This window comes from Megachile rotundata, chromosome 16 (genome assembly GCF_050947335.1).
Source record: "Megachile rotundata isolate GNS110a chromosome 16, iyMegRotu1, whole genome shotgun sequence".
In the NCBI taxonomy this organism is placed as follows: Eukaryota; Metazoa; Arthropoda; class Insecta; order Hymenoptera; family Megachilidae; genus Megachile; species Megachile rotundata.
The window spans coordinates 1,796,950-1,822,694 of NC_134998.1; the positions used below are offsets into that span (position 1 = coordinate 1,796,950).

At 31.4% G+C, this 25,745-nt stretch overlaps 1 protein-coding gene across 3 annotated transcripts; it reads left to right on the forward strand.

The window, feature by feature from the left end:
* The first annotated feature begins 2,216 nt into the window (after positions 1–2,216).
* On the forward strand, positions 2,217–12,710 carry LOC105662311 (uncharacterized). 3 transcript variants are annotated; one of them, XM_012283683.2, is made up of 9 exons: positions 2,217–2,319; positions 2,402–2,478; positions 5,139–5,236; positions 5,440–5,614; positions 5,791–6,090; positions 8,652–8,848; positions 9,977–10,120; positions 10,672–10,954; positions 12,378–12,710. In XM_012283683.2, the coding sequence occupies exons 3-9, from the start codon at positions 5,172–5,174 to the stop codon at positions 12,447–12,449; spliced, it is 1,236 nt and encodes a 411-aa protein (XP_012139073.2). In that variant the 5' UTR covers positions 2,217–2,319; positions 2,402–2,478; positions 5,139–5,171; the 3' UTR covers positions 12,450–12,710. The 3 variants fall into 3 exon arrangements, with proteins under 3 accessions (XP_012139073.2, XP_012139077.2, XP_012139072.2); XM_012283687.2 differs by lacking the exon at positions 5,139–5,236; XM_012283682.2 differs by having other exon boundaries at positions 2,234–2,478.
* Positions 12,711–25,745: the final 13,035 nt, after the last annotated feature.

The following is a 25,745-nucleotide window of genomic DNA, read 5'->3' on the forward strand; positions in this document are numbered from 1 at the left end:
TGGGAATAAATCAACGCGACGTTTTCGTCTAACGAATTTTCATCGCGTTGGTCCAAAAACGTTAGATGTTCTCGAGCGAAGCCTAATAAGTAAACTCTGGTAAATGGGAAAGCTAAGCAAGACTAAATTCCCTCTTTGCGGTGGTCTTCGACTATTCTTGAATATCCAACTCCAAGCAATAAAAAAATCATCGGCATACATAACAATTTAAACTCCCCATGCTCCTCATTAAAAAAGTGCAAAGGAGAATGTATTAAAATATTTGATATTATAAAACAAATTGATGAAATAAAAAAAGTACTTTATAATTTTACTTCATAAACTTTTAGGATCTTTTTAAAATTCATTTTGTGCTTAAAAATTCTGGAAAAATTCATAAACAAGTATGCCATAGAGCAGAATATCCCTGATTTTTTAAAAAATTTTCCGTGCGGCACAACAAAAGATATAAGGTGAAGTGAGGCAAGTGCAGACTGGTTGTTATAAAATTGGTATTCAAACGTACATAAGTACTTTCAGTCTGCTATGTAAATACTTAACACTGTCGATATAGAACGCTTTGCACAATTACTACTATTTAATTAATATTAAGTAGGACCTTAATTTTCCTTGTACATTTTGATTTTGGTAGGAAATTGTGTAAAATGTCAACTACTCTGCACTTTCCCCGAAAATGAGGTAAGAGCTTAAATTGAAGTTAAAAATACTTTAAAACTTTATTTCATGTGCAATGGGGCAAGAGCGGAATTATTAAGAAATCTGCTATAAAATGCTTTTTACTGCATTATGCAAATACTCTATACTGCAAACAAGTACTCTTAGCTGATATATAAAAGGGGATATAGTGAAGCAAAACAAGGAAACAAAAATACTAAATGGAGAAATTTCACTCATATTGTAATAAAAATAGCCTGTATACGCACTTGCCCCGTTTACGAACTTACTCCACTTCACCTTAAAGCTTAAACTATAAATTGCGCTTCGCCCTGTAACTACCTTTTAAGTAATACATAGTACGGTCTGTTAGCTGATATGTTCATTGATTAATTTAGTCTAAAGGTACTTTTGACCCCTTATTCGGCTATATCTTTTACTGAGAATCTGGTGCGCGGATTTGTCTTTGAAAATATTAATGAGCGTTTAACATATAAAATATTACGAAAAGTAACGAAATTTTAAATCAACTGGTTTCTTAATAAAGAGAACCAAATATTATGATGGCCAAACAATGTTTTAAAAGTTTTCAAGTACCTCTTTAATGCATATATCTATGTTTCTATGTGGACACGTCAGATTATTACGAATAATAGCAAGTATTAGCCATGTAATAATAATCGCAAAATGTTATTTATGTCACCCAATTATCGTTTGTTTTTTTCTGTTAAGTAAATCACCTTCAGCGAATTTATAAAACGGAAATATAATTATTAGACTTTCCTTAAAATGCTGAACTCTGAACTGCTGAGATAAAACCAATCATGACGTGATTAATGAATTGTAAGGTTCCCTACTAACATGTTTCTTCTCGAGAATTTAAAAACAATGGGATTTGAAACTTGGTGACTTTGAATTTGAGGAATTTGGATATCCGAGAATTTAGTACATACGGAAATTTAGAGATTTGAGGGTTTGGATATTTGGAGATTTAGGTATTGGGGGATTGGAAACTTCGGGATTTCGGATTTGGGAATTTGGGCATTTGAGAGCTCAAGGATTTGGAAATCTCATGATCTCAAAATTTAGAAATTTTAGAATTTTTGAATATGAGAAAATTTGAAAGCTTGAAAATATGAAAATGATATTAGTAACTATAATCTTTGGAACTCAGAAATTTTAAACTTTTGAAGTTTGAGGGTTTAGAGATTTTAACATGTGCGAATTTAAGAATTTATATATTTATATTTTTAAAAATTGTAGAGTTTAAAGATTTGAAGATTCTGAAATTTAAGAATTTAAGAATTAGAAAATGAATAAGTCCAAAAAATTAAAAATTAAAAATTTAGTAATTTGGCGACATATTAATATAAAATGTATAAGTCTTGGTATTTTCCAAATATGGAGATTCGAATTCCTTTTTAATTCCTGCACGTAAAACTCTACTCACAGAGTGCATTTTCAGATTGGTACCAATTAACATGGTAACCACATATCCGCAACGCTACTCGAGTGACGCACTCCGAATCTCTGCGATAAACCATAGTATAAGTAGACCTACCATAAAAGTCAAGAAAACAGTTGAATATTATTTTCCCATGTGTCAGTCGTATCATTATAAGCTTAAAGTTGTAGTATTGTAACATTACTTGCTGTGAAATAAAGGTGTTTATAAATGAATTTAATGTCTTGTTACTGGTTTGACGATAGTGTTCCTATTTTGCATATTACTTCTTGAAATTTACAGTAACGCAACAAGTTATTCCCAGTCGAATTCGTACACCGAGAGCATCTAATTTTGGCTGAAAATTGCACTGTTTAAAGGTACTGACATTGTAACACATTACAATATTCCTTTAGTGTCACTGCTTACTTTTATGTAAAGAAGAAACCGTATTTTGGCAAATGTTTAAAACAAAATGTACAATTTCAATAACATCTATGATTCGTATTATTATTCGTACACCTACATAATTAAAAGCGACTGTCATATAATAGTTTAAATAAATAGTTTACATCTATTACAACATACTTAGCTGAATCATTCACAGTTGTATATTCATTGACACATATGCTCGGTTGTGGATGTTGCTATTTCGTATACATATGTACTTTTCTTACTACACATACTTGTTTCTATTATACCTACTTTTGTTTATATTTTTCTTATATACGGTGGTTTGTTACAGTTTTTATATAATGTACAACAGTTTGTTTGGTGTTTTTTGTGATCCTTCATTCTGTATTTTATATTTTACAAAATTAACCAAATTAAAATTATTAATTTCTGTGAACAAATATAACATGAATGTACTAAAATTTTAATCAGAAAACTAACAGCAATGAGATTTCTATACCTTATTTTTGAATTATTTGTTAAAAAAGGTATTCCTACATAACCTGTCCCTTTTTATTATCTCTTAAAAGAAAGAAAATTTCTGTATATTTATTTATAAAATCTAATCTGACTTTACCCCCTTTTAATTTTCAGTTCAGTCTAAGAATGTTACATATTTTTTGTATTGTTTACATTTCGCTATAACAATTTTTGCAGAAATAGAGAACTAAAATATAGCACTCTATACATATATCTATAAGAAAGAGTTAAACAGAATAATAACCTTGAGCATATGCTTCAAGAGGTGAGAGAAACTTGATTCATTATGCATAGTTCAATTATAACTATTCAGCTTATCTTTGTTCCAAATTCACTGATTGTAAGAATATATTACTAACAAGTAAACCTACAGAAATGTCACTCTCTGATTTTTCTAAAATTTGGATATGTTATAGTAAGGTGAAGTGAGGTAAATTCGTAAACGTGGCAAGTGCGTATACAGGCTATTTTTATTACAATATGAGCGAAATTTCTCCATTTAGTATTTTTGTTTCCTTGTTTTGCTTCACTATATCCCCTTTTATATTTCAGCTAAGAGTACTTGTTTGCAGTATAGAGTGCTTGCATAATACAGTAAAAAGCATTTTATAGCAGATTTGTTAATAATTCTGCTCTTGCCCCATTGCACATGAAATAAAGTTTCAAAGTATTTAACTTCAAGTTACGCTCTTACCCCATTTTCGGAGAAAGTGCAGAGTAGTTGACATTTTAAACAATTTCCTATCGAAATCAAAATGTACAAGGAAAATTAAGGTCCTAGTTAATATTAATTAAATAATAGTAATTGTGTAAAGCATTTGATATCGACAGCGTTAAGTATTTACATAGCAGATTGAAAATATTTACGTTTAAATACCAACTTTACAAAAACCAGTCTGCACTTACCCCACTTCACCTTATATGGAAAATTAAGGAACGCGTATTTTTTTTATCTGCGGAAAAACATATTTAGTGTATGAAACAATCTTCCAAAATATGAGCGTAAAAATGAAAAATTGCGATATCTTTGAGACCAGTGAAGCAATTTTGATGATTTTTGGTATGAAAGTATCTCTCGATAGAAGACAAAAATCGGCCTAGGTCAGAGGTCGGCAACCTGCGGCTCGCGAGCCACATGCGGCTCTTTGGATGTGAAGCTACGGCTCTTTAGTTCCATACGCAAATATTATTTATTTTATCAAAAAAAAAACATTTAAAAATCATTCTTAATCGATTAACGAGGATTAAGCACCGATTTTATCTCTCAACCACTTGTACTCGCTTTTCACCGCACCCCTCCCCTGTGACATGCGTCGTCGCTGTCGTCAACTGTTAGTGTTGTAAGTAAATGTTTAATTGTTTTAATTTTTTACTTAAATAATAAGTAATTATCTAATAATGCCATATATATATTATCTAATTTGTTGTGAAAAACACTACTTATATGAATAAATAGATATTTTTTCTTATGAATAAATAGATTAGTTTTTTTTTATAAAAAAACTTTATTTATGCGAGTACTATTTATTGTTGGCAAGAAAAAATTTTGTGGCTCTTTAAAAACTTTGAACTTTTGTAAATTGTAATTTTTGACTCTTCCGACTCAAAAGGTTGCCGACTTCTGGCCTAGGTATATTGAAAGGGGAGTGAAAATTAGGGGGTGAAGTACTTCTAAAGTGACCAATTCCTTGCTGCAAAAAATCAGTTTTGATCTGATCGAAGTAGACCCTATTAAAACTTCAAGAGGAAAGATAATTAGGGAACACCTATTTTTTTTATATAAATATTTGGGGGGTAAACAACTCCTAAATTGCCGCGCTCGTTTGATACTACGTACGAAACACCTTGTCAAACTATATTTTTTAACTATTCGATCTTTTTAATATATCGGTTTTTTACGTTGCTCAATACAAACCTGAAATCTAAATTCAATATGGCGGATCCAATATGGCGGACGAAAACTATAAAAACCTACTTATATACGCTGTGACTTGACACGCGACTTTCAAAATACAATTCCCGATATTTCTTGTTAGTGCAGGACATTTATTGTCCCTATGTACACTTAGAAAGAATTATGTATAAATATAAATCTCGTTTATTTCAGATATTGTCTCCTGTATATTTATAACACTGCAAAATGAAGTTCATGGTAATACTGCTTTTATACATATTCTCTATAAGTGCTGATCAGAACAAATTCTGGTAAGTTATAGTTTATTACAAAACTAGATCAAAAATACCAAGTATAATTGAATGGTAGAAATATTTGACACATAATATCAAAATAAACATACATGTACATATGTATATGCATGTACTGCATATGTCTGCAACTCCTTCCTTCTCTAGCAACATTATCGCATTCATATACGATTGTTTAATTAATATATCCAATTTAATTTTAGGCCCGAGCATACTCAACACGTCACGCCATTCGCTCCAAGACATGATTATCAGGTAGCTCGCCTAACGAACATGATCCTAGAGTTGTCAAAAAATATATCATCAATTGCAAAGATCAAAACAGACATATTCCACATCAATGCCAGAACGAGCAGAATTGAACAATTAATTTCTCAGGTATTACATTAATAATCTCTACAGATACCTATTGGCACTTTTAAATAATTTCACTTGTTAATAATTATTGTATAAAATTATGTTTCATATTATCCACTGAAATACTATACACTGTTCAAATTTGAAAGCATGCATGAATGTACTATAATATCGTAATATGTTTTTTATTGAATCAGAGAAACGAGAATGCAAAAAGAGACGTGGAAAAAATTACTTCTAATTTGGAAGGAACAAAAAATCAGTTAAACGGGAAACTAATGTATCTTGAAAATAAATTATACCGGATAAACCACACGTTCTTTGCAAAATTGTCACAAATCGAAAACACATTATCTTTTAATTCTTTGTATTTAAATACCACAGAACCACTGTTCACAAGACAAAGGTTAATTCATGATACTGTAAAACCCGAAATAGCACAACTGAAAGATATGGCAGTCAATCAAGCAAGCATAATAAAGGCTCTAACTGACCGTGTAAGTACACACATAATGATATACCTAGAGTGAACCACTGCTAAAATCATACATCATTCGTTTGCTAGTTTTAACTAAAAAATGCACTGCATAAATACACTGTATAAATATAAATGCACTCTATTATTATCCATTTGAAAAAGAAATTAAATTTTATCAAATATTTGACACATGGATGGATACGTATGCTGATGTATACGAAATGTTTTGATAGACAAAATCGTGCACCTAAAAGAACTATTTCACACATTCTTTTATTTAAAAATTTCCAATAAGCGGTTCTTATAGATCTTTATATGCTGGATATGCAGTTGTAAACTGATTCTTTTTAGTGTTTGTAGATTTTCAGAAAATTGAAATTAAATACAAATTTTCGATTCTCAATTTTGAGGATGTTTTGTGGATTTACAATAACAGGTAGCCAGCTACTTTTATTATTCTGTAAACAATCCCGAAGAGAATGATACAAATTTTGATTGTATTGTAAATATTTAAATATACCCAAAACACGTTGGTCTTTGCTAATATTTTTCAATTATGATAAAAATTAATAACAGTTTTCAAACATAAATTGCAAAACATTAGCAAGAACTGAGGTCTCTAGATATTCATTTCAATTTCGACGTTATTTTAACAGATTTAAATGTTCATAATGTAATAACAATTTGTATCATTCGACTTACTTACAATTAGAGTATAAAAAAAAATACTAACGGTTATTGTAAATCGACAAAATATTCTTAAATTTGGAAATTTGTAATTTCTTTTTAAATTCGATTTTCTCAAAAACTATGGACACTAAAACGAAACAGGATACATGATACAGTGCTTACGAAATTCATATCAACTAGACCAGGGGTCGGCAACCTTTTGAGTCGGAAGAGTCAAAAATTACAATTTACAAAATTTCAAAGTTTTTAAAGGGCCTCAAAATTTTTTCTTTCCAACAATAAATAGTACTCGCATAAATAAAGTTTTTTGATAAAAAAAAAAAACTAATCTATTTATTCATAAGAAAAACATCCGACAACGGCGTCATTCAAGAGCTTCCGACGGACTAACGACAGTGTCGACGCGTGTCACGGGGGAGGGGTGCGGTGAAGAGCGAGTACAAGTGGCTGAAAGATAGAATCGGTGCCTAATCTTCGTTAATCGATTCAGAATGATTTTTAAATGTTTTTTTGTTTTTTTTTGATAAAATAAATAATATTTGCGTATAGAACTAAAGAGTCGCAGTTTTACATCCAAAGAGCCGTATGTGGCTCGCGAGCCGCAGGTTGCCGACCCCTGAACTAGACTGGTAAATGCATTCAAGCTCAACTATTCAGTAGCCTTGCAGTGTGCCATGAGATCCATTAAAGGATCCAAATCACTCAAGCGCTTGGGTCACCTACATCTATCATCAACACTTCTTGTTAGGACCACTCATTGAGGGCAAAAGATCTCGTCATCCCATTCGCTCAGTCGTGTCACCAATCAGTGTTTCTACAAATTACGGGCTGACCCTGATTGGTTTTCTATGGTAGACATCTTCGACCTTCCCTTCCAATGTTCACAAGTCTTCCTTTTTGAGCAACTCGTTCAATCTTGATACGAATCTCTCCTGGATACCAATTCACTTGACGAACCATCGTCTCAGAGATTCGCGTGATATCCATTATCATTCGATGAACATTGTCATCAAGGCACGATAATACATTTTGTATGTCTGGGACGAAGCTTTAACCCCTTCGTTGGTCTGAACGTCCATCGTAAAGGTCCCACAGCCACCATACGCTGACAATCTAATGTCTTATCACACTCACAACTCGAGCACGATATTGGATTTGTGGGGCGAAACCTTATAACTTTGTCGACATGATCGGCGATCGTGAAGGTTTTATATGGAAAATCATCCCTTGTTCGATTGTATCACCCGTCAGGCCACATACTGCAAATCACCAGGGCCCAAGTCTATGACTCCCAAAAAATCTAATCCATCACCTGGATTTCTACATATATCCATGTACATCCATAAATCTAATTCCGCGCTCCCTATGTACCTGGATCCCTAGGTTTCTTGATTACTAGAATTAATTTTTAGATTCTAGATTCCAAGATTACCTGTTAATCTCCAAATCCTTAGATCCCTAAAGTCTTATGTTCTCAAATTCTTTACCCATTCTCAAATTATCATATCCATAAAAATCTAAAAAAATCACATATTTCGCAAGAGAGACATCTAAGAACAATCCTAACTACTCTTTTCAAATAAAATTCTGTGTATAATTATGCAGATACGTATTCAAATTACAAAATTCATTTACTTTTTACGTTGAAAGTAATTCAAGGTAAAAAGCTCTAAGAAATATCTCTTCTTCGTCTTTAATTCTTGAAATAACGAATTTGCATTTTTGATTAAAATTTCCTTTTCTTGACTCTCTTCTATAAATGTACAGTAAGCAAATTTGTGTTTCCTAATTTTGTTGTATCAGACCCCCAATGTCACTTCAGAATTAACTTATTACTCCACTATCTCCATAATTTATAAGAAAAGCACATTGAATTAGAATGTATTGTAGGTCAACCGTGTTGGTACACAAATACAGGGACTTCAAATTTCATTAGATAATGTAAAGTATCTTGTCGAAGACACGGGACGTCACTTAAATAAACCAAAATGTAATTTAACGTGTAATATTACTCCTTACTCTGCAATATTACCACCAGTGAAAAGTATGATGAAAAATATTTCTGATCAAATTCAACAGTTACCAAGGTATCGCATTACTATCTTAATAAGTTATTTAAGGCGAAGTGGAGTAAGTGCAGACTGGTTTTTGTAAAGTTGATATTTAAACGTAAGTATTTTCAGTCTGCTATGTAAATACTTAACGCTATCGATATCGAACGCTTTGCACAATTACTACTATTTAATTAATATTAACTAGGGCCTTAGTTTTCCTTGTACATTTTGATTTTGATAGGAAATTGTTTAAAATGTCAACTACTCTGCACTTTCCCCGAAAATGGAGTAAGAGCGTAACTTGAAGTTAAATACTTTGAAACTTTATTTCATGTGCAATGGGGCAAGAGCAGAATTATTAACAAATCTGCAATAAAATGCTTTTTACTGCATTATGGAAGTACTCTATGCTGAAAACAAGTACTCTTAGCTGAAATATAAAAGAGGATATAGTGAAACGAAACAAGGAAACAAACATACTAAATGGAGAAATTAAACTCATATTGTAATAAAAATAGCCTGTATACGCACTTGCCCCGTTTACGAACTTACCCCACTTCACCTTAAGTTATCTATCTTAAACATAACACTTTACTTTGTTTTCATCAAAATAATTATGGAGAATAATGTTGATATGAGCAGCCCAAGTAGCTACCGATAAGTTTGCCAGCGTATGAGAGTTCGCCATGAAATTAGAAAATTTAGAAATTCAGAAATTTAATAGTTTAGAAATTTAGAAATTTAAAAATATTAAAATATAGAAATATATAGAAATATGTTTTAATTGGTAAATTAAAATATTTAGTATCATGTAAATGCAGAAATTTGGAAATTTGGAAATGCCAAAGTTATAAATTAAACATTATTATAAGTTCAAAAAGTTTGAAATTTGGTGATTTGGACAAATTAGAAGTTTAGAAATTTAAAAAACTGAGCATTCAGAAATTAAAAAAATTTTCAATTTAGAAATGTGAAGTAATTCAGAATTTCTTGAATTAGAAACAAAAGATACCAAAGGGAATTTGTAAATTGAAAAATCTATTAATGTATAAATATAAAAGATTGGTAACTTTGAAATTTAAATAACACATTCCCTGCTGCATTTGGATATGTTAATTATTTAAAAATAAGAGGTACTGAAAATTAATTCCTATTATTTAGAATTCGTGATGTGGAAGCTATAAAGAATGAAACTGTAACACGTTTGAAAACTAATGAAAATGTTGTAAAAAACGTTTTGTGGAAAGGAATTAATGATTTGGAAAACAAAATACCACCAAATTGGGACAAACCGTCAGAACTTAGGTAATATTACTTAATAAGATATTTTTATATGTCGTAGAATAATTACTATTTTTTAGTCCAAGCACAATTGCTTATGATATACATATTTCATTATTTGCAATATCCATCTAAAATAATTATCTAACTCAAACATGTATTATATTCAGCATCATATTCTCTATATCTATGTATATTTAGAAAGTTTCTCAATATCTTATTCATTTTATTTTCTTATACCCCTCTGTTTAGTTCAATCTCTTTTTTTATTTATTGATAAATCAGGACGTATTGATTTTCATAAAACTGCATAAAAAATTTGATATATGAATTTTGCATATATGAATATAAACTATCTAAGTAAGTATAAAACAAATAAATAAATGTATACATACATATACATGTTCGTTTATCTGTTTATTATAAATAGTGGCTATAAACTATTTTGTTAATATAAGATTGTTGCAAATAATTCAATAAACATCACAAACAATTTATCAACTAGTAATTAAATAATAATATTTCCTTTATAGAAACTGATAATAAATATTTGCTAATTATATTTGAAATTACAGATTATGCGATAGGAATAATGCTTCAAATATAAATCAAGATGATTTTCAACAACTGTACACTCAATTGAGATTAATAAATACAGATATCATAGAAAATAAAAGAAAAGTTGATGATGGCGTTCAGAAAATTCTTTCAGAAATAGGATTTTCCGTGAAAGGAGAAGCTGCAAATATTAATTCTAATCTTATTCGAAGATTCAATGGCATATCAAATGATATTGCGAAGGAAGAACAAACAATAGTGACACATATAACTAATAAAATGGAACAGAAACTAAATCAGGTAACAATCATTTCTGATCATCTAATCAAATATTATTCATCGATTATGTAAACATATCGATGTGTTATGCTTTCATGGATTTTTATCATTTTCTTTTTAACTGATTTATTATTAGAAAATAATTAAATACATTTTCTATTAAAAAATAATAGTGTAATAATAATAATGACAATAGTAAAATTAGAGTAATATTATGCAGGGTGGCCCACCACATTTTGTCATCTAGATTTGCGTCTTTATTATTACTCATAGCAAACAATGTTTTAGATGAAGTTAAATGGTTTTGAGGAGGTCATATGCTGGTGGTATATTTTTTTTTGTAGGTGATGTATAAAAGACATATGAAGGTCATTAATATTTTTTTAAATGGAATCATATATTTTTTATTGCATTAGCTGATACTCCTTCATATTCTTTACAAAAAAGTATTAATCTATTTATGTGAAAAAGTCATTAGTTTAGGAGATATTTTAATTCTAACTTGTTAGGAAATCGTGACTTTCTAGTCAATATTATGAATTGCCCTAACTGAACAGCAAATGTTTTTCTACATGCTTTGAGACGTCACGTGTCACCAAACGAATTATGAGTTTTTGTTTTTTTTTTTTTTCTTTTTACACAGTAACAGTGAAATTTTATCCCTGTTACGTCTGTAATACGATGAATACGACGATACGGTGAATTATGACTTCATAATGAAGTATTTTAAAGAAGAAAAGATAGACATGTTATCAGTTTGTTTTGAAGCTGGGAAAAGTGCTACACATGCAGAAAGATTATACACTACGGAACGTTAGTAAGTCATTAATTTCTCGATTCGGTAAGTGTTCTAATCCAAATGGTCGCCACATTGAACCTTTTCTGTAAATAGACATTAAAATTAAAATATCTCCTAAACTAATGACTTTTTCACATAAATAAATTAAAACTTTTTGTAAAGAATATGAAGAAGTATCAGCTGATGCAATAAAAAAAAATATGATTCCATTTAAAAAAACATTAATAACCTTCATGTCTTTTACACGTCCACTTACAAAAAAAATATACCACCAATATATGCCCCTGTGAAAACCATTTAACTTCGTCTAAAACATTGTTTGCTGTGAGTAATAATAAAGACGCAAATCTAGATGGCAAAATATGGTAGCCCATCCTGTATGTATATTTGTACCTTTATCGGAATTGCAATATAACGACGTTTGAAATTAGATTTGTGAACAAAATTTGTGAATTTGTTCGAGACGTTTGTCACACTTATGAAATACATATTCGGCTAAACAGGAAGTCAAATCTTCTTCTATGTTGTTTAGGAAACAGTTAGTAATTAATTAGAACGATAATCAGGAAAATTCATGAAAACGTTACACACCTATAGATTGACCAAAAATTATTTGTTATATTGATGTCTATTTTTTTGCAAAAGGTTCTGCAAGAAATATATGTTACACGTGAATATATGACATTTGTAAAAAATGCAAATGTACCGAAACATTAGACAACTCATTATAATACAACTTCTACCATTACTGGAAACCGGAGTAAGAAAATTTGAGGAAAATAAAAAGATCAAACATGGAGGCCAGTAACTAAATTATTTGTTGAATTAATTTCGACCTGTGAAGGACAAACTGTGTCTGATAAAAACGGGATTAGACAACGTATAATATTAATAATGTATATAATATTAATGTATTTGAAGGCAATGTAATTGCTGCAGCCAGTTTAAAAAAATAAAACAAATTTTTGACAATCAAAAGTTATTAAAAAAATTAATTTTTACTACCGTTAGAGTAATTATAATTTACATTTGGTACACGTTATTACCTCTCAAAATGTGCACGACGCACGTATTTATTAATGATCCTACAAGAAATAAAATGTGTCCACATTTTTTTATTAATTACTATTGTATGGATCTAAATCAGATAAAAAGCGGAGACAGATCATTTATTGAGAATAAAGCGATTGAGTTTCATCGTTTAATTAGAGAATAGTGGTGGTAAAATTCAAATCTATTTGTATGAAGACTTTATGTGATAAAATAGCACAATAAATATTGAGGTCTGCTTAATATGAATTAGTATTTCCACTCAATCTTTACCTTATTTTAATTCATAGAATTAGCGGGCAGATTTATACTTATTAATTATGACATACTTTATAACTGGTAGTGTGTTACCAATGCGGTAGAAATTTGTTTGTTGGCAATCACGATCAATATCAGCTCGTACCCAACACTATAGCTTAGCGTTATGCGTACCTACTCTTATTAATCAGTATTTTTCATCAATAATTAAAAAAACTAAATCCTAACAATCGTTTTCGTAAATGAGAAACCGGTTCATCCCAACTATCAGCACCTACAGCATGATTATATCAACGCCTAACATGACTATAAGATAAAAGTTACATGATTCTTTATGCTTATTAATTGTAATATGTTTCGCTGATTACGCAAAATCTCTTTTCTCAATATTTGAAATTCACTAAATAGTTAAATAATATTTGTATGTTTCACGAATAACAATAGACCTAACATATGTCATCGACCAAGCGAGTGGAAGTAATTTTGATTAACAAAATATATATATGTATACATGTATAATTTTTGCTACCGGAAGGAATATAATTTGAATTAAAAGCTTTGATTTAATATAAATTTTAATGTACAATTATAATTCTATAACTTGTGGGTCTACATACTAGGTGTTTCACGCGAATTAGAATGTGTATTTAAACAGAGTGCCCACCGTTATAAATTGAACAAGAATGGGATGTAGGGACTCTAAAGATTTTCCAAACGATTTGTTTAAAAACTATCGGAAACAATACCAAAATTTGATTATTGTTGTTTTGACGACAACTAACGTCAATGACGACAAAATATAATAATCTAGGTTAGCAAAGAATGCATTTTTGCAAAAATGGGAGGTGAACAATTTCATTTATAAAAATTTGCGTGCTTCCTTCTCGTAAAATTTTAATGATTAATTGTAAAGTTGAGCTCTTTACCAACCGAATTACTATGTACAAATATTTTACAAAAAAAAATCAACAAAATGTTGCTTCTTGGCTTTAAAACCCGAAATCGTATTTTTGCGTATTTTTAAAAACCAAATATCAGCTATCGCTGTTTTTCCTGACCACGACAACATAAGATAAGCATTGATTGCCAGAGCATATCAATTTTCTGATAGAGTCGCTAAAAATCGTATTCACTCAGAATAGAGATACCAAAGGTGACACCTTTGATCTCTCAAAAACGCTATCCCTTTAAATTGTTGTACAAACGAGCGGGAAATTCAAATCAAACAAATCTACTTTCATGTCAACCTCTAATAATTTGGAATATATTTGTAATAAATTTTCTGTATATTACTAATATTGTCTTTTGAGGTATTTTTATCGATTTTACGATGTTGAAAAGTTGAAAAAATAAAGAATATACGAAAATGATTGCTGTATAAAATATACAGTCAGTGTAAAAAGTATTCGTACAGTAATTAATTTTAACAAAAATGTTGTGAAACGTCATTTATTAACAAAATTTGAACAAATAAAAAATACATACACATTCTTACATAGAATACATAGACATCTAAGAATATGTATGTATTTTTTATTTGTTCAAATTTTGTTAATAAATGACGTTTCACAACATTTTTGTTGAAATTAATTACTGTACGAATACTTTTTACACTGACTGTACTTGTAGAATATGTATTACGAAAATGATTATGGCAAGTAATTTATAAGAAAATGAAAAACTATCTATCACAAGAAATCACAGATGAATGTGTTACAGAAATATGACAAAATATTTATTATAAATAAATAACTGGTCAAAATGCAGTTTAAACTATTCTGTCTCGACCGTCATACTTGTACACTATGCACATGTGCACCCCCCATTCCTTTGATTTGGACATTTAAATTGGTTGTGTCGTCTGCCTCTCTCTAGGAGGTGTTTCCTTGTCTAGTGTCGCCTCTTGTTGTATCCCTACTCTTTGGTTATACAGCGATAAAAATATTAAATTATTAAAGCATTAAATATTAAATATTAAATTAGTGGGAATTTTTCAGGCACTTGTAATACGTGAGGGCGACTGTTACGTTGGAGTGATGAATTTGTCTAATAAATTTGTAAGGGATCGTCTACACTAGTACTGCTACATCCGTACTAGTATTAGTTTTACTAATACTAAACCTGTACCAGGTCTGCCGTTAGAAAAAGAAGACAAGAAAGGAATGAAATGATTTTTTTTTCCAAAATCCCCATGTTTCTTCATCTCCAAATATCTGGATCCCAAATAGTTAAATTCACGAACTTAGGTTCTCAAATTCCTAAATTCTGAAATTCCTACATCACGAAGTATCTAGAATCTCAAATAGCTAAATTCTCATATCCCCAGGTTCCCAAGTTCCTATATTCTCAAATCCCTACATCCCCAAATCTATGGACCCCCAAACAGTTAAAGTCCCAAATTCCTAGATTTCCAAAATCCTAAATCCTCCTGTAAGGAGTCGTTACATTTTGTCGAATGCTTTTAACTTATTATTATTCACATCTAACACCAGAATATTTAATCTTGGTAATAGTCGTGGTAATTGTGGAATAATTAGGATTCGAATCTTAACAATGTTAAAAAGTCGTCGTACAGTTAATCATAATCTCCAGCAGTAATGCTATCGGCATTATCTAAAAATACAACCTTTAGAAAATGATAACACATGTATCAACCAGTCAGCTTTGAAGTCACGTGACTGCCGTTCGTTAATGCTTTTATTCGCTCGTGTTTTCAGTTCCCATCGTTCCAGTGGCGCTGTTATTTCATTCTAATATGAATCGATAATGTCGCATGTGATATAAACATGTTAAAGGAACTACATACTCTACGAAACATTTGGATTTAATAATAGATATACTGAATATTTTATCTTTTACATAAGTAAAACAATCTTATAGTAAACACCTTGCTCATATTTTTTAAAAGTTAAGAATGATTTGAATATTTTCTGCTCATAAATAATGGTTAGTATATTATTATTTATTTTTCATTCTCTTCTTTTGTTGTATTTTTCAAACATAATATGTATTTAAAGCATTTGTACAAAATTATCAGTGACTTGAAAATTTACTAGTTAATGAAGTTCTAGAGTCTCAGAAAGTGGAAACAGAAAATTCATTAGATTTGTAAAGGTTGTCCGTCACTGAATTCTAAATTCTGTAATTATCGACTGAGAAAAATTTTACGGATGATGCATCAGGGTAGAAAACTGAATCGCCGAGTAAATGTTGCGCGTATTGATATTTCAGTTCACTCGTTTCACAATAGAGGAATAATATGATGTAATTTCTCGCTAGTAATCGTGTTCGTAAAGTTTAAAATATAAGCAAGATGGGAAGAACCTTTACCAGGAGTTTAGCGAGTGAACACTATGTGCCTAGAAGGCAGCAAAGTTGTTTCGTGGTAACCTAACCGTTGTTTGTAAAATTTGACTTCCTCTCTGTTTCGTTACAGTTTCTTCGAGGAAACGTTGGTTTGTTCGCCCTTCTTCCAACATCAAAAAAAATTCTTGGAAGGGTATTCTCGCTAAACTCTTATTTTTTAGAAACTTTTATATAGTAAATATTCTTTTATAAACATATTTTTATCGAGCTACACCAATTATTAAAATTCTTTCAGTGTCAATAAAAATATTTATTTTTAGTAAAGAAGATGATTAATATTCTGTAGTTAGTTTTGTTGTATTTGTTGCAACTTTCTATTTAAGGTACAAGGAAGTGGAGTTACATATGGTCACATAATCCGTACAAACATTTACCAGCGTATTTCTAAAGTATAGAGATGATATTGCAACGAGAGGTGTAAGGGAAAGGGAACACTGTAACAGCTTGTCTAAATTCCATCTAAATTCAAAACAGGAGTGAACTTGCTACCAACAGCTGCATATAAAGCACTTACCAATGACAGCTATTTAGGTCAGCTAGTCCGCATTACACTAAAGTGCAATATCACCGCATCATATCAATCCATTCAAATTAAATTGAAGTTGTGTGATTATGAAAAGAACGAATATAACTTATAATGATTTTGGTCGAATCATCATCATATTATAACACAGAAACATGTCCGTGAGTTACGCTGAGACGTTGTACGCATGCTCAAAAATAAGGCAGAAAAATATTAAATGTGTACTCTTACAATGATAGTACAGTGAAACCCTTATTAAGGGACACTTTTTAAGGGATACATAAAATCTAATTACGTCATCATTGTGCGTGCTTCGACTACTTTTTCTTTGATTACTTTCTTTGTAAAAATTTATTGCGTATGTCTATCTTTTACGGTTTAAGACTATGCAGGGGGTCAAGGACAATTTATGTTACATTGTCGAGAGTCAGATAAAAAAATAATATTAAAATTTGTTGGCCTTTAGTTAATACAAACCAACACAATGTAGTTTACAATGAAGTTTTTAATTAAAAGTTTCATTTGGTTTAATATCATGGAATTGGAGCTTGGGGTGGATGGAGAGCAAAGTCAAATTTATATTTTAACTGATTAATTTCCCGTGCATAGCACGGGGCGTTCCACTAGTATTACTTATAATGATGTTGATGGTTGTTAACCCATAGTTTTTTGCGTTTTGTGTTCCTACAGTAGGACCAAAACATGCATATTGCTATAGGATATAGTCATCGTAAGTTTCCTCAAAAAACTCGCATTTTCTTTTTAATTAAACACGAAAAGCGGAACGCGACGCAACTGCTCTTTATTTAATCTGCAACTAGATGTTTACCACAAAAATAAAATATAACGCTAACTCGAAATCGTCAGAACATCGACGGCCTTTTTAAAGGTAGTGTCATAACAACTGTTGAACTTTCATTTTAAGTAATGAGTAAGAATTAATCTATATACTGAGAGTCACTGGGTCTACAATAAAGAAAAGCCGAGTCAATGAACCCCAAGCCATGCTGATGTCTAAGATCTAATTAATGGAAATAGGGTATGGTTTCTGATTTAACATGAGACGTTATTATATTTTAAAATCACACAAAAGCACAATAATTTTTAAAAGACTAAATGAATTTATTATTTAAGAAAAATTATTTGGAAGTACCTCTTTAAATAGCCCACTATATTTTATACATGTGAAAAATTATAATATTTAGAAAAACAATAGAAAAACAATAACGAAGAAATATATGGATTTTATTTTAATAACATACGAAGATCTGTATCAAAATCGGGTAGTATCTTATAAGTAATCGATAAATGCACGAACTTGATTACCGACTTCTCAATACATTTATTTTTTGCTAATTTCATTGATATGAAAATTCAACACTGATTGAGCGAATACGTTGCAGACTGTTATTTTTCCTCAAGAAATTGGCGCCAGTTTTACTATGCGTTTTGGAAAAATCTCTTCACTTCTTAGTTCGATTCTTGAATCGTGCAGATGTCTTTCCGAGTCGTTTCAATAAATTCATTTATTTTTGAAGATGTTTAATTTCAGTTTTATTTAAATAAATAACGATCTCATATTCCGACAGCAATAAAATATAGTAAATATTCGGTATCTGCAAATCTCTCGGGTCTGAACTGTTGCATATATTGTACAGGTACTATATTGATTGATGTTTTGGCGAACGTGGAAAAGGACAGCAAGTGAAGGATACCAAACGTAAAAAAACCAATAACATATCGGTTGAACAATGTAAGAATGAAATTTGTTTATTTTTTATTTTTCTTAAATAAACCTGTCACCAACACACTTGTGATATTTTCCTGATAAAAATAAGACCAAACACGATATAATTTGGACTATATTTACTAGTTTAATTGATTAGAAAAGTTTCTGACGCCAAGGACGTTGGTAGCGAGTGAAAAAGAAAGGAACGCTACGATCGACTGACGCGATCGAGCGTTCCTTTCTTTTTCACTCGCTACCAACGTCCTTGGCGTCAGAAACTTTTCTAATCAATTAAACTAGTAAATATAGTCCAAATTATATCGTGTTTGGTCTTATTTTTATCAGGAAAATGTTAAAAATATATTGGTGAAAGTTTTATGTAAAAAAAGTCAATAATAGGAAAGTTTTATGTAAAAAAAGTCAATAATAGGAAAGTTTTACATTTTCATTGGTATTGTCTCATGGATATGCGCAACTAGGTTCACGTTACACTTCTGGACGCTCAAAAGCGCCCCCCCCCCCCCCCCCCCCCCCAATGGTAGTGATAAATATTTTGCACATGTGGGTGATTTTTGCAGACATCAAATATTCACTGTATATATATGTTACCGTGAAAGACCGAAATCTGGTGAATGTCGACATTCACCGGTGAATTTTTAAAACGTCAAAACATTTTAATCATCTGTAATCCAAAGGTATGTTGCACTTAGTTTTAGCAGAAACCACTTCAGAAAGTATTTTAGAGTACTTTTCTTGAGAAAAATAAAAACAATTGTTTTCTCGTTTACCCGCAATTAATGCATTTAACATTTCAAGAAAAAGATCACGATTTACTGCAGTATCCATTCAGTATAAATTACGGTATTGGAAAAAAAAATTAAGAAAACGTTGCTCGCATTATCAAAGCTTGCATAAGACTCCCAGCAAAACACAGGATTTGGCGGGAGAGAGCCAGTCGCTTCTTCGTCGGCTCCTCCCTTTTGGACCTCCACCAGAGCATATCTGTGATTGTTGACATACACCGGTGAAGGTCCGAATGTACAAGAATGTAATAAAATATTCGGTCTTTCACCGACGTATTTAGTATATGTCGACATTCACCAATTTCGGTCTTTCACCGTAACATATATAAACTGTGAATTCGTCCTTGCGTCTAGCGCAGTCCAGCGCAGAAATTGAGAATTATTAACCGGTACACCTGGTATAACGACCCCGACACTGCAATACTGTAGAAGTTAGAAAAGCAGAAGAATGAATGCCAGAAAGAGAGGAAGCGATTAGATAAGAAAGCATCGTGATGGTTAAGTGACAACATGCGAAACAGAACGTATGCAATCAGAAGCATAGTTTAAACAAACTACGGTTTAATTAACTGTTGACGACCGGGTGTTTAATATCCATCTTAACTCGAGTACCATTACTGCACTAAAACTGCTTTATTCTGGTTATATTTTAACAGTTTTAAATAAAATAAAATATATCCCGCCTCCACAATGTGCCTAATACTTATCTCCGTGATCGCTCGTCAACGTTCGGGCTATTAAACGCTGAAATTTCGGTGATTAGTCGTCAACGTACTACGATACGTTGTGCTTATCCACGGACTTCTGGATATCCCTACAATAATATATTTGTGATAAGTTATTAGTAATAGTTTTGTTTTTATAATTTGAATATGTCGACTAACACTCGTTTAATCAAGGAACAAGTCTTGACATTTTAGCTGAAACGCAGGAAGCAATCAACACGCTTGTGGAAAAGCATTGTACCGACGACGAAACGTCTCAAAAAATTAAGGAAAACGCTAAACGAATGAATACTTCTGTAGACGAATCTTTACACAAAACAAAACGATGCAAGAAATTGAAAATAGATGAATATGTGTCTCGAGAATTACTAAAATGGTACAAAGAGCGACGAATGAAAGGTGATCAGGTTACGGGCATCTTAATGCTTGAAAAAGCCTTAGAAATCAAAGCATGTAAGACACCAACGGACGATAGTGATTTGGAACTGAGCTTCAGGTGGATAGCAAAATTTGTAAAGAAGAATATCAAATATCTCAGTAACATTGACGCTGACATATTGTTGTGTAAACAGCGCGGATTCGGGCATCCGACACTGTTTTGACCCAGTCACGATTTAACGAGCTCTGGGCCTGGTTTTAAGTGATAATTCGTGATCCTTTTCGTGTTTTAGCTACGTGTTGTTCGTTGTATTACTGAGTTCTTTTCGTGATTTCGATATGTGATGTTTGAGATATTATCGTCTTCTTTTCTTGAATCAGCTATGTGTTGTATGAGATATATTCGTGTTCTTTTCTTGAGTTAGCTATGTGTTGTATGAGATATATTCGTGTTCTTTTCGTGTTTTAGATACGTGTTGTTGAAGATATATTCGTGTTCTGTCGTCTTTCGCCAAAGTGGCTGTCGATGTTACCTCGGAATCGGTAATTAGGAAGGGGATGTGTACGTTCATTGGTAGCTGATTTTTGAGAGGTGACCGCCCTCGTAAGAAATGGTCACCTCCCTCGCACAAGAAATGGTCACCCCTGGAAGTAGCCGCGACCAAGGGGTGACGCACGAGGGATTCCGCGATTTGGGAAAAACCCGTAGCAGGTAATAAGGTGAAAAAGCACTCTGACCCTGACAACGATGATTAAAAATAACGGAATAGGACATTAAACATGCTGGTCCCAAGCAGTAAACTTGGGTACCGACGCGAAGGTATTTTTTGCTAACGAAAAATGGTCAATGGCTTCATAAACTTATTGCCTGTACGGTCAGTTCGAGATCCTCGGTCTATTGCCTTGTAAAAATATAAAAGATAGCTGCATCGCACTCTAAGGCGATGCAACACATATTATATAATAACTTGAAGCCCCTTATAGAGTCGGAGAATGTACATATAGAAAATATTTATAATATGTCTGAAACTCAACTATTATGGCAGGCACTTCCAATAAATACCTCAACAGAAAAGCAAACAAAAAATATTCGAGATTACGAACTACGAAAAAATAGAATTACCATAGCATTATGTACAAATATATCAGGCAAAAACAAAGTTACGCCATTTATTATACATAATGATGAAACACAAGATACAGTATCCTTACCGTGTAGATTTCACAAGGACGCAAAGATGGACCAAAAATTATTTATAGACTGGTTTGAAAACTATTTCAAACCGTCTGCAGAAAAACATCAAAGAGGAAAAGATTATATATCCAGTCAAGTAATTTTGTTTATTGCTGATCGTAAGACGTGTACAATTTCGTCAGAATATCTAAACGATAAGGATTATGAAATTAGGTATATACCAAAACGTACCGCGTCCTTAATACAACCTATGGACTGCGGAATTATGAAAAGTATAAAAAGATTTTATCGATATCATTTATTGTGCCGTGTACAACGAGAAAAAGTAAACAATTTTTATGAAAGTTATTCTTTAAATGATTGTGTTGATATATTAAGAAAATCGTGGAAGTCCGTTGCTCTAAACGATATAAAACATGCATGGCTCAAGATTTTGCCATGCCTTGCTGCTTTTTATATTATCACGCCTCCTAGTGGTAAAATTTTTAAGATGCTGAGAAATGTGATTCATGAAATCACTGAAGATAAAATGGACCGTAACTATATCATGAAATATATTTTCAAATCTGAAGAAGCGGAGAGTAAAAATGAAGAGCAATCAGATGATAGTATAATAGATTCCGAATAATATGTGAGTTTCTTCTGAAAATTACTTGAAATATTTTTCCTAGAAAATACGATGAAACTGTATATGTAGAAATTCCATATCGAAATATGTTGAAAATAGCAAATTTGTTTTCGGTAATTTGCCAATAAGTCGGTAATCAAGTATGTATATTTATCTACTATCTATATGATACCGCTCGTTTCATTTAGATCCTCAAATGTTAAAATAAAATAATATCTATATAATTTTTCTTCGCTGTTCTCTCTGCAATTACGATATCGTACACGTATATTGAAAGATCTTTTCATTTAAAGTTCCTTCCTAGTCATTGCTTTCGTTTTAAAATAAATTCGTACAGTGTTCAAATTGTATTAATTGTGTTGTCTTATATTTTATAGTTTTCAATATTATATTATAAATCTATACCCCCATTTCCATCAAAATATTTAATCAAAACGAATCGTTATGAGCACAAAAAATTAAGATTTCGTTGGTAGGAACGTATTTTTGCTTTTCTCACTTGACTCAGCAAACAAACGAAAATTAACAATATTCTGAGAATGTAAATTAGACAAATTTTTCAACCACGTTAAATGTGAAGCCTATATGTATACTTAATTTTATGAAGAATATTAAATACATTTCAACCTTTTCGGAGGCGACGCAAAATTAAACGTTTACTGAAGTATTTTTAATTATGCGCCACCTCCGAAAAGGTTGAAATGTATTTAATATACTACCTAACGAGTAAATAGGTTTCATTCATATCTGTTACGTAATTGTATGATTGAATGAAATACAAATTACTTCATTAGGAAATAGAAATTATTTTATACTTTTTAGTGCATTTCGAAGTCGGCGTATTTTTTTTCTTAAAATTATTTTTTTTCCTATCAGTATATCTTTCGAGTATCTATCACGATTATTTCCTATGCGCTCCTGACGTCCATTTTATGGGAAATAATGGAGCAATATCTGTTCTTTTCTACGGATTATGAAAATCAACATCAACAACTTATTTTAGGCTATGAACAGCTATTTGATTTCATAACCGCCACTATGAAATTCTTATAGACTATAGGGAGCTGAATACGAATCTGAAATCCATTTTTTGTAGGACGTACAGTTCTTGAGAAAATTAATGTTAAGAAAAATTGCAAACTTTCAACTTAGAAATTTTTTGTGCTTTTGGCACAGCAGCTATTCACTAGCTTTTTACGCGAAAAAAATCTTTCCTAAATAAAAGGATATAAATTGTTATTACATTGTAGACATTTAAATATGTTTAAATAATGATCAAAGTAGGAGAGGTACAAGAAACGCACCAATTTTTGCTGATATTTTTCAATTTGTTTAAAAACCTGTTTAAGCAAGAATCTAATCATTTTACGCGATAGAGCAAACATTTTTGCTGCAGAAAGTATTAACCATTTGCACTATTTTAACGAAGCTGACTCGTGACGCACTCGTACTTCGGCCGTGATCAATTTTACTCGAATTTTTAATACGCTTCAATTTGGAGTTCAAGTCCAATTATAATTTGCATAGTCAACGATTGCATAATAACATATTGATATAACATTTCAAATTTTTTGGTCTGTTTAAATATTGTAGTATAATTAGTCAGTTCTAACTGACGCACCTGACAAATAAGTCATAGTGCAAGGAGTTAATGAGAGTATCCCGTGACTGCCATCTTGCTTGTTTACATCAGCGTCTGTCTCACTCATGCACCTTCGATGGTCGCCGCGGAACACTCTCCTTAAGGGAAGTTATAAAATCATTTTTGTTTATATTTTACAAGGGAAATAGGTCGACAAAATACGCGTCGCTGCCAGTAATAGTCAATGTTAGTACGGCGTGCCGTTCAGGTATTCAATTACGCCGGGGCAAAATACAGGAAAACCTTCTAAGCGCCCTCTTTTTTAAAAGAGAAATAAATTCATACATACCCAGCTGCACCAAGATAGTAGGTAGGATGATCACCGCGTCGCACCAACATTGACTACGTTTCCATCGAGGGTTCAAATTGGGTCAGAGTCGGGTTAGAGTCGGATTGGGGTGAGCGCTTTTACGGTGGAAACACCAAAGGTTTAGTTGAACTCTACCCTATAAAATTTTAGGGTAGCGTTCAATTGAGATTCGGTGGAATCGACAAGAGTCGAGTTCGTGTTACCAACATAACAAATCCAAATTGCATTGTGCATCACGTGTTGTATTAATTAGTGTAGAAGAGGTTATTATTACTTTTTGTCGGTGATCTTGTAATCTGAGAAATAATTTTTATATGTTATTTTGATATTGTAAAATTTATATTGCTCAGCTTTACATGTCAGAATATGGTAGTTGACTTTGTGCAATTGGTAATGTTCAACCCTGCCGCAACTCCAACCTGCGACTCAAACCCGACTCTAACCCGACTCTGACCCGATTTGAATCCTCGATGGAAACTTAGTCATTGAGTACTTACAAGTTTTGCCGAACCATTTTCCTTATAAAATGTAAACAAAAGTAATATTGCAACTTTACTTTATGTTTTCTGCAGCAGAAATGTGTGCTCTATAACGTATGATAGTTAAATTTTCGTCTAGACCTGTAGTTTTTTAAATAAATTAGAAAATATCAACAAAAATTGGTGCGCTTTTAGTGTCTTTCTCACTTTGATCATAATTTAAACATATTTAAATGTTTATAATGTAATAACAATTTATATCACTTTATTAAGGAAAGATTTTTCTCGTGTAAAAAGCCACTGAATAATTGCTATGTTAAAAGCACAAAAATTTTCAAAGTAGAAGGTTTGCAATTTTTATTGACACTAATTTTCTTAAAAACGTCTTAAAAAAAATCTATAAGAATTTCATAGTAACGGCTACAAAGTTAAGAAAAAGTCAAAATTTGTTGTACAGTATAATCAAAAGTATCACTTCCCAATTTATCCTTCAGAAGAGACCAATTTATGATCTGACATTGATTACTGTGGGCAAAACAGAAATTAAAATACAAAATATGTTATGCAAAAAAAGTAATTAATGTTATCAACAATATAAAAATATTTATTTGAAAATATCTTTCATTTTACATGCCTGTCATAAACTATTAAACAAGATCCTATTGAGGAAGTGCTTCCTTATTCTTCACAATTTTTCTGTTATGTATGAGTAAAATGACTTCAATCTTCGAAACATGTAAAATCAAATTGTGTTTTTAACCGACTTCGAAAAAGGTGGAGGTTACTCAATTCGATCAGTATATTTTTTTTTCTCTATGTGTGCCCGCCGATTACGCCTAGCTGGATGGACCGATCGGTTTCATTCATATCTGTGACGTAATTGTATGATTGAATGAAATAGAAATTACTTCATTTGGAAATAGAAAT

Coding starts and splice junctions, on each gene's coding strand:
- LOC105662311 (XM_012283683.2), top strand. CDS start 5,172: ATGAAGTTCATGGTAATACTGCTTTTATACATATTCTCTATAAGTGCT. Junction 5,237..5,439: donor GCTGATCAGAACAAATTCTG/GTAAGTTATAGT, acceptor ATTTAATTTTAG/GCCCGAGCATACTCAACACG. Junction 10,955..12,377: donor TGGAACAGAAACTAAATCAG/GTAACAATCATT, acceptor TTTTTGCAAAAG/GTTCTGCAAGAAATATATGT.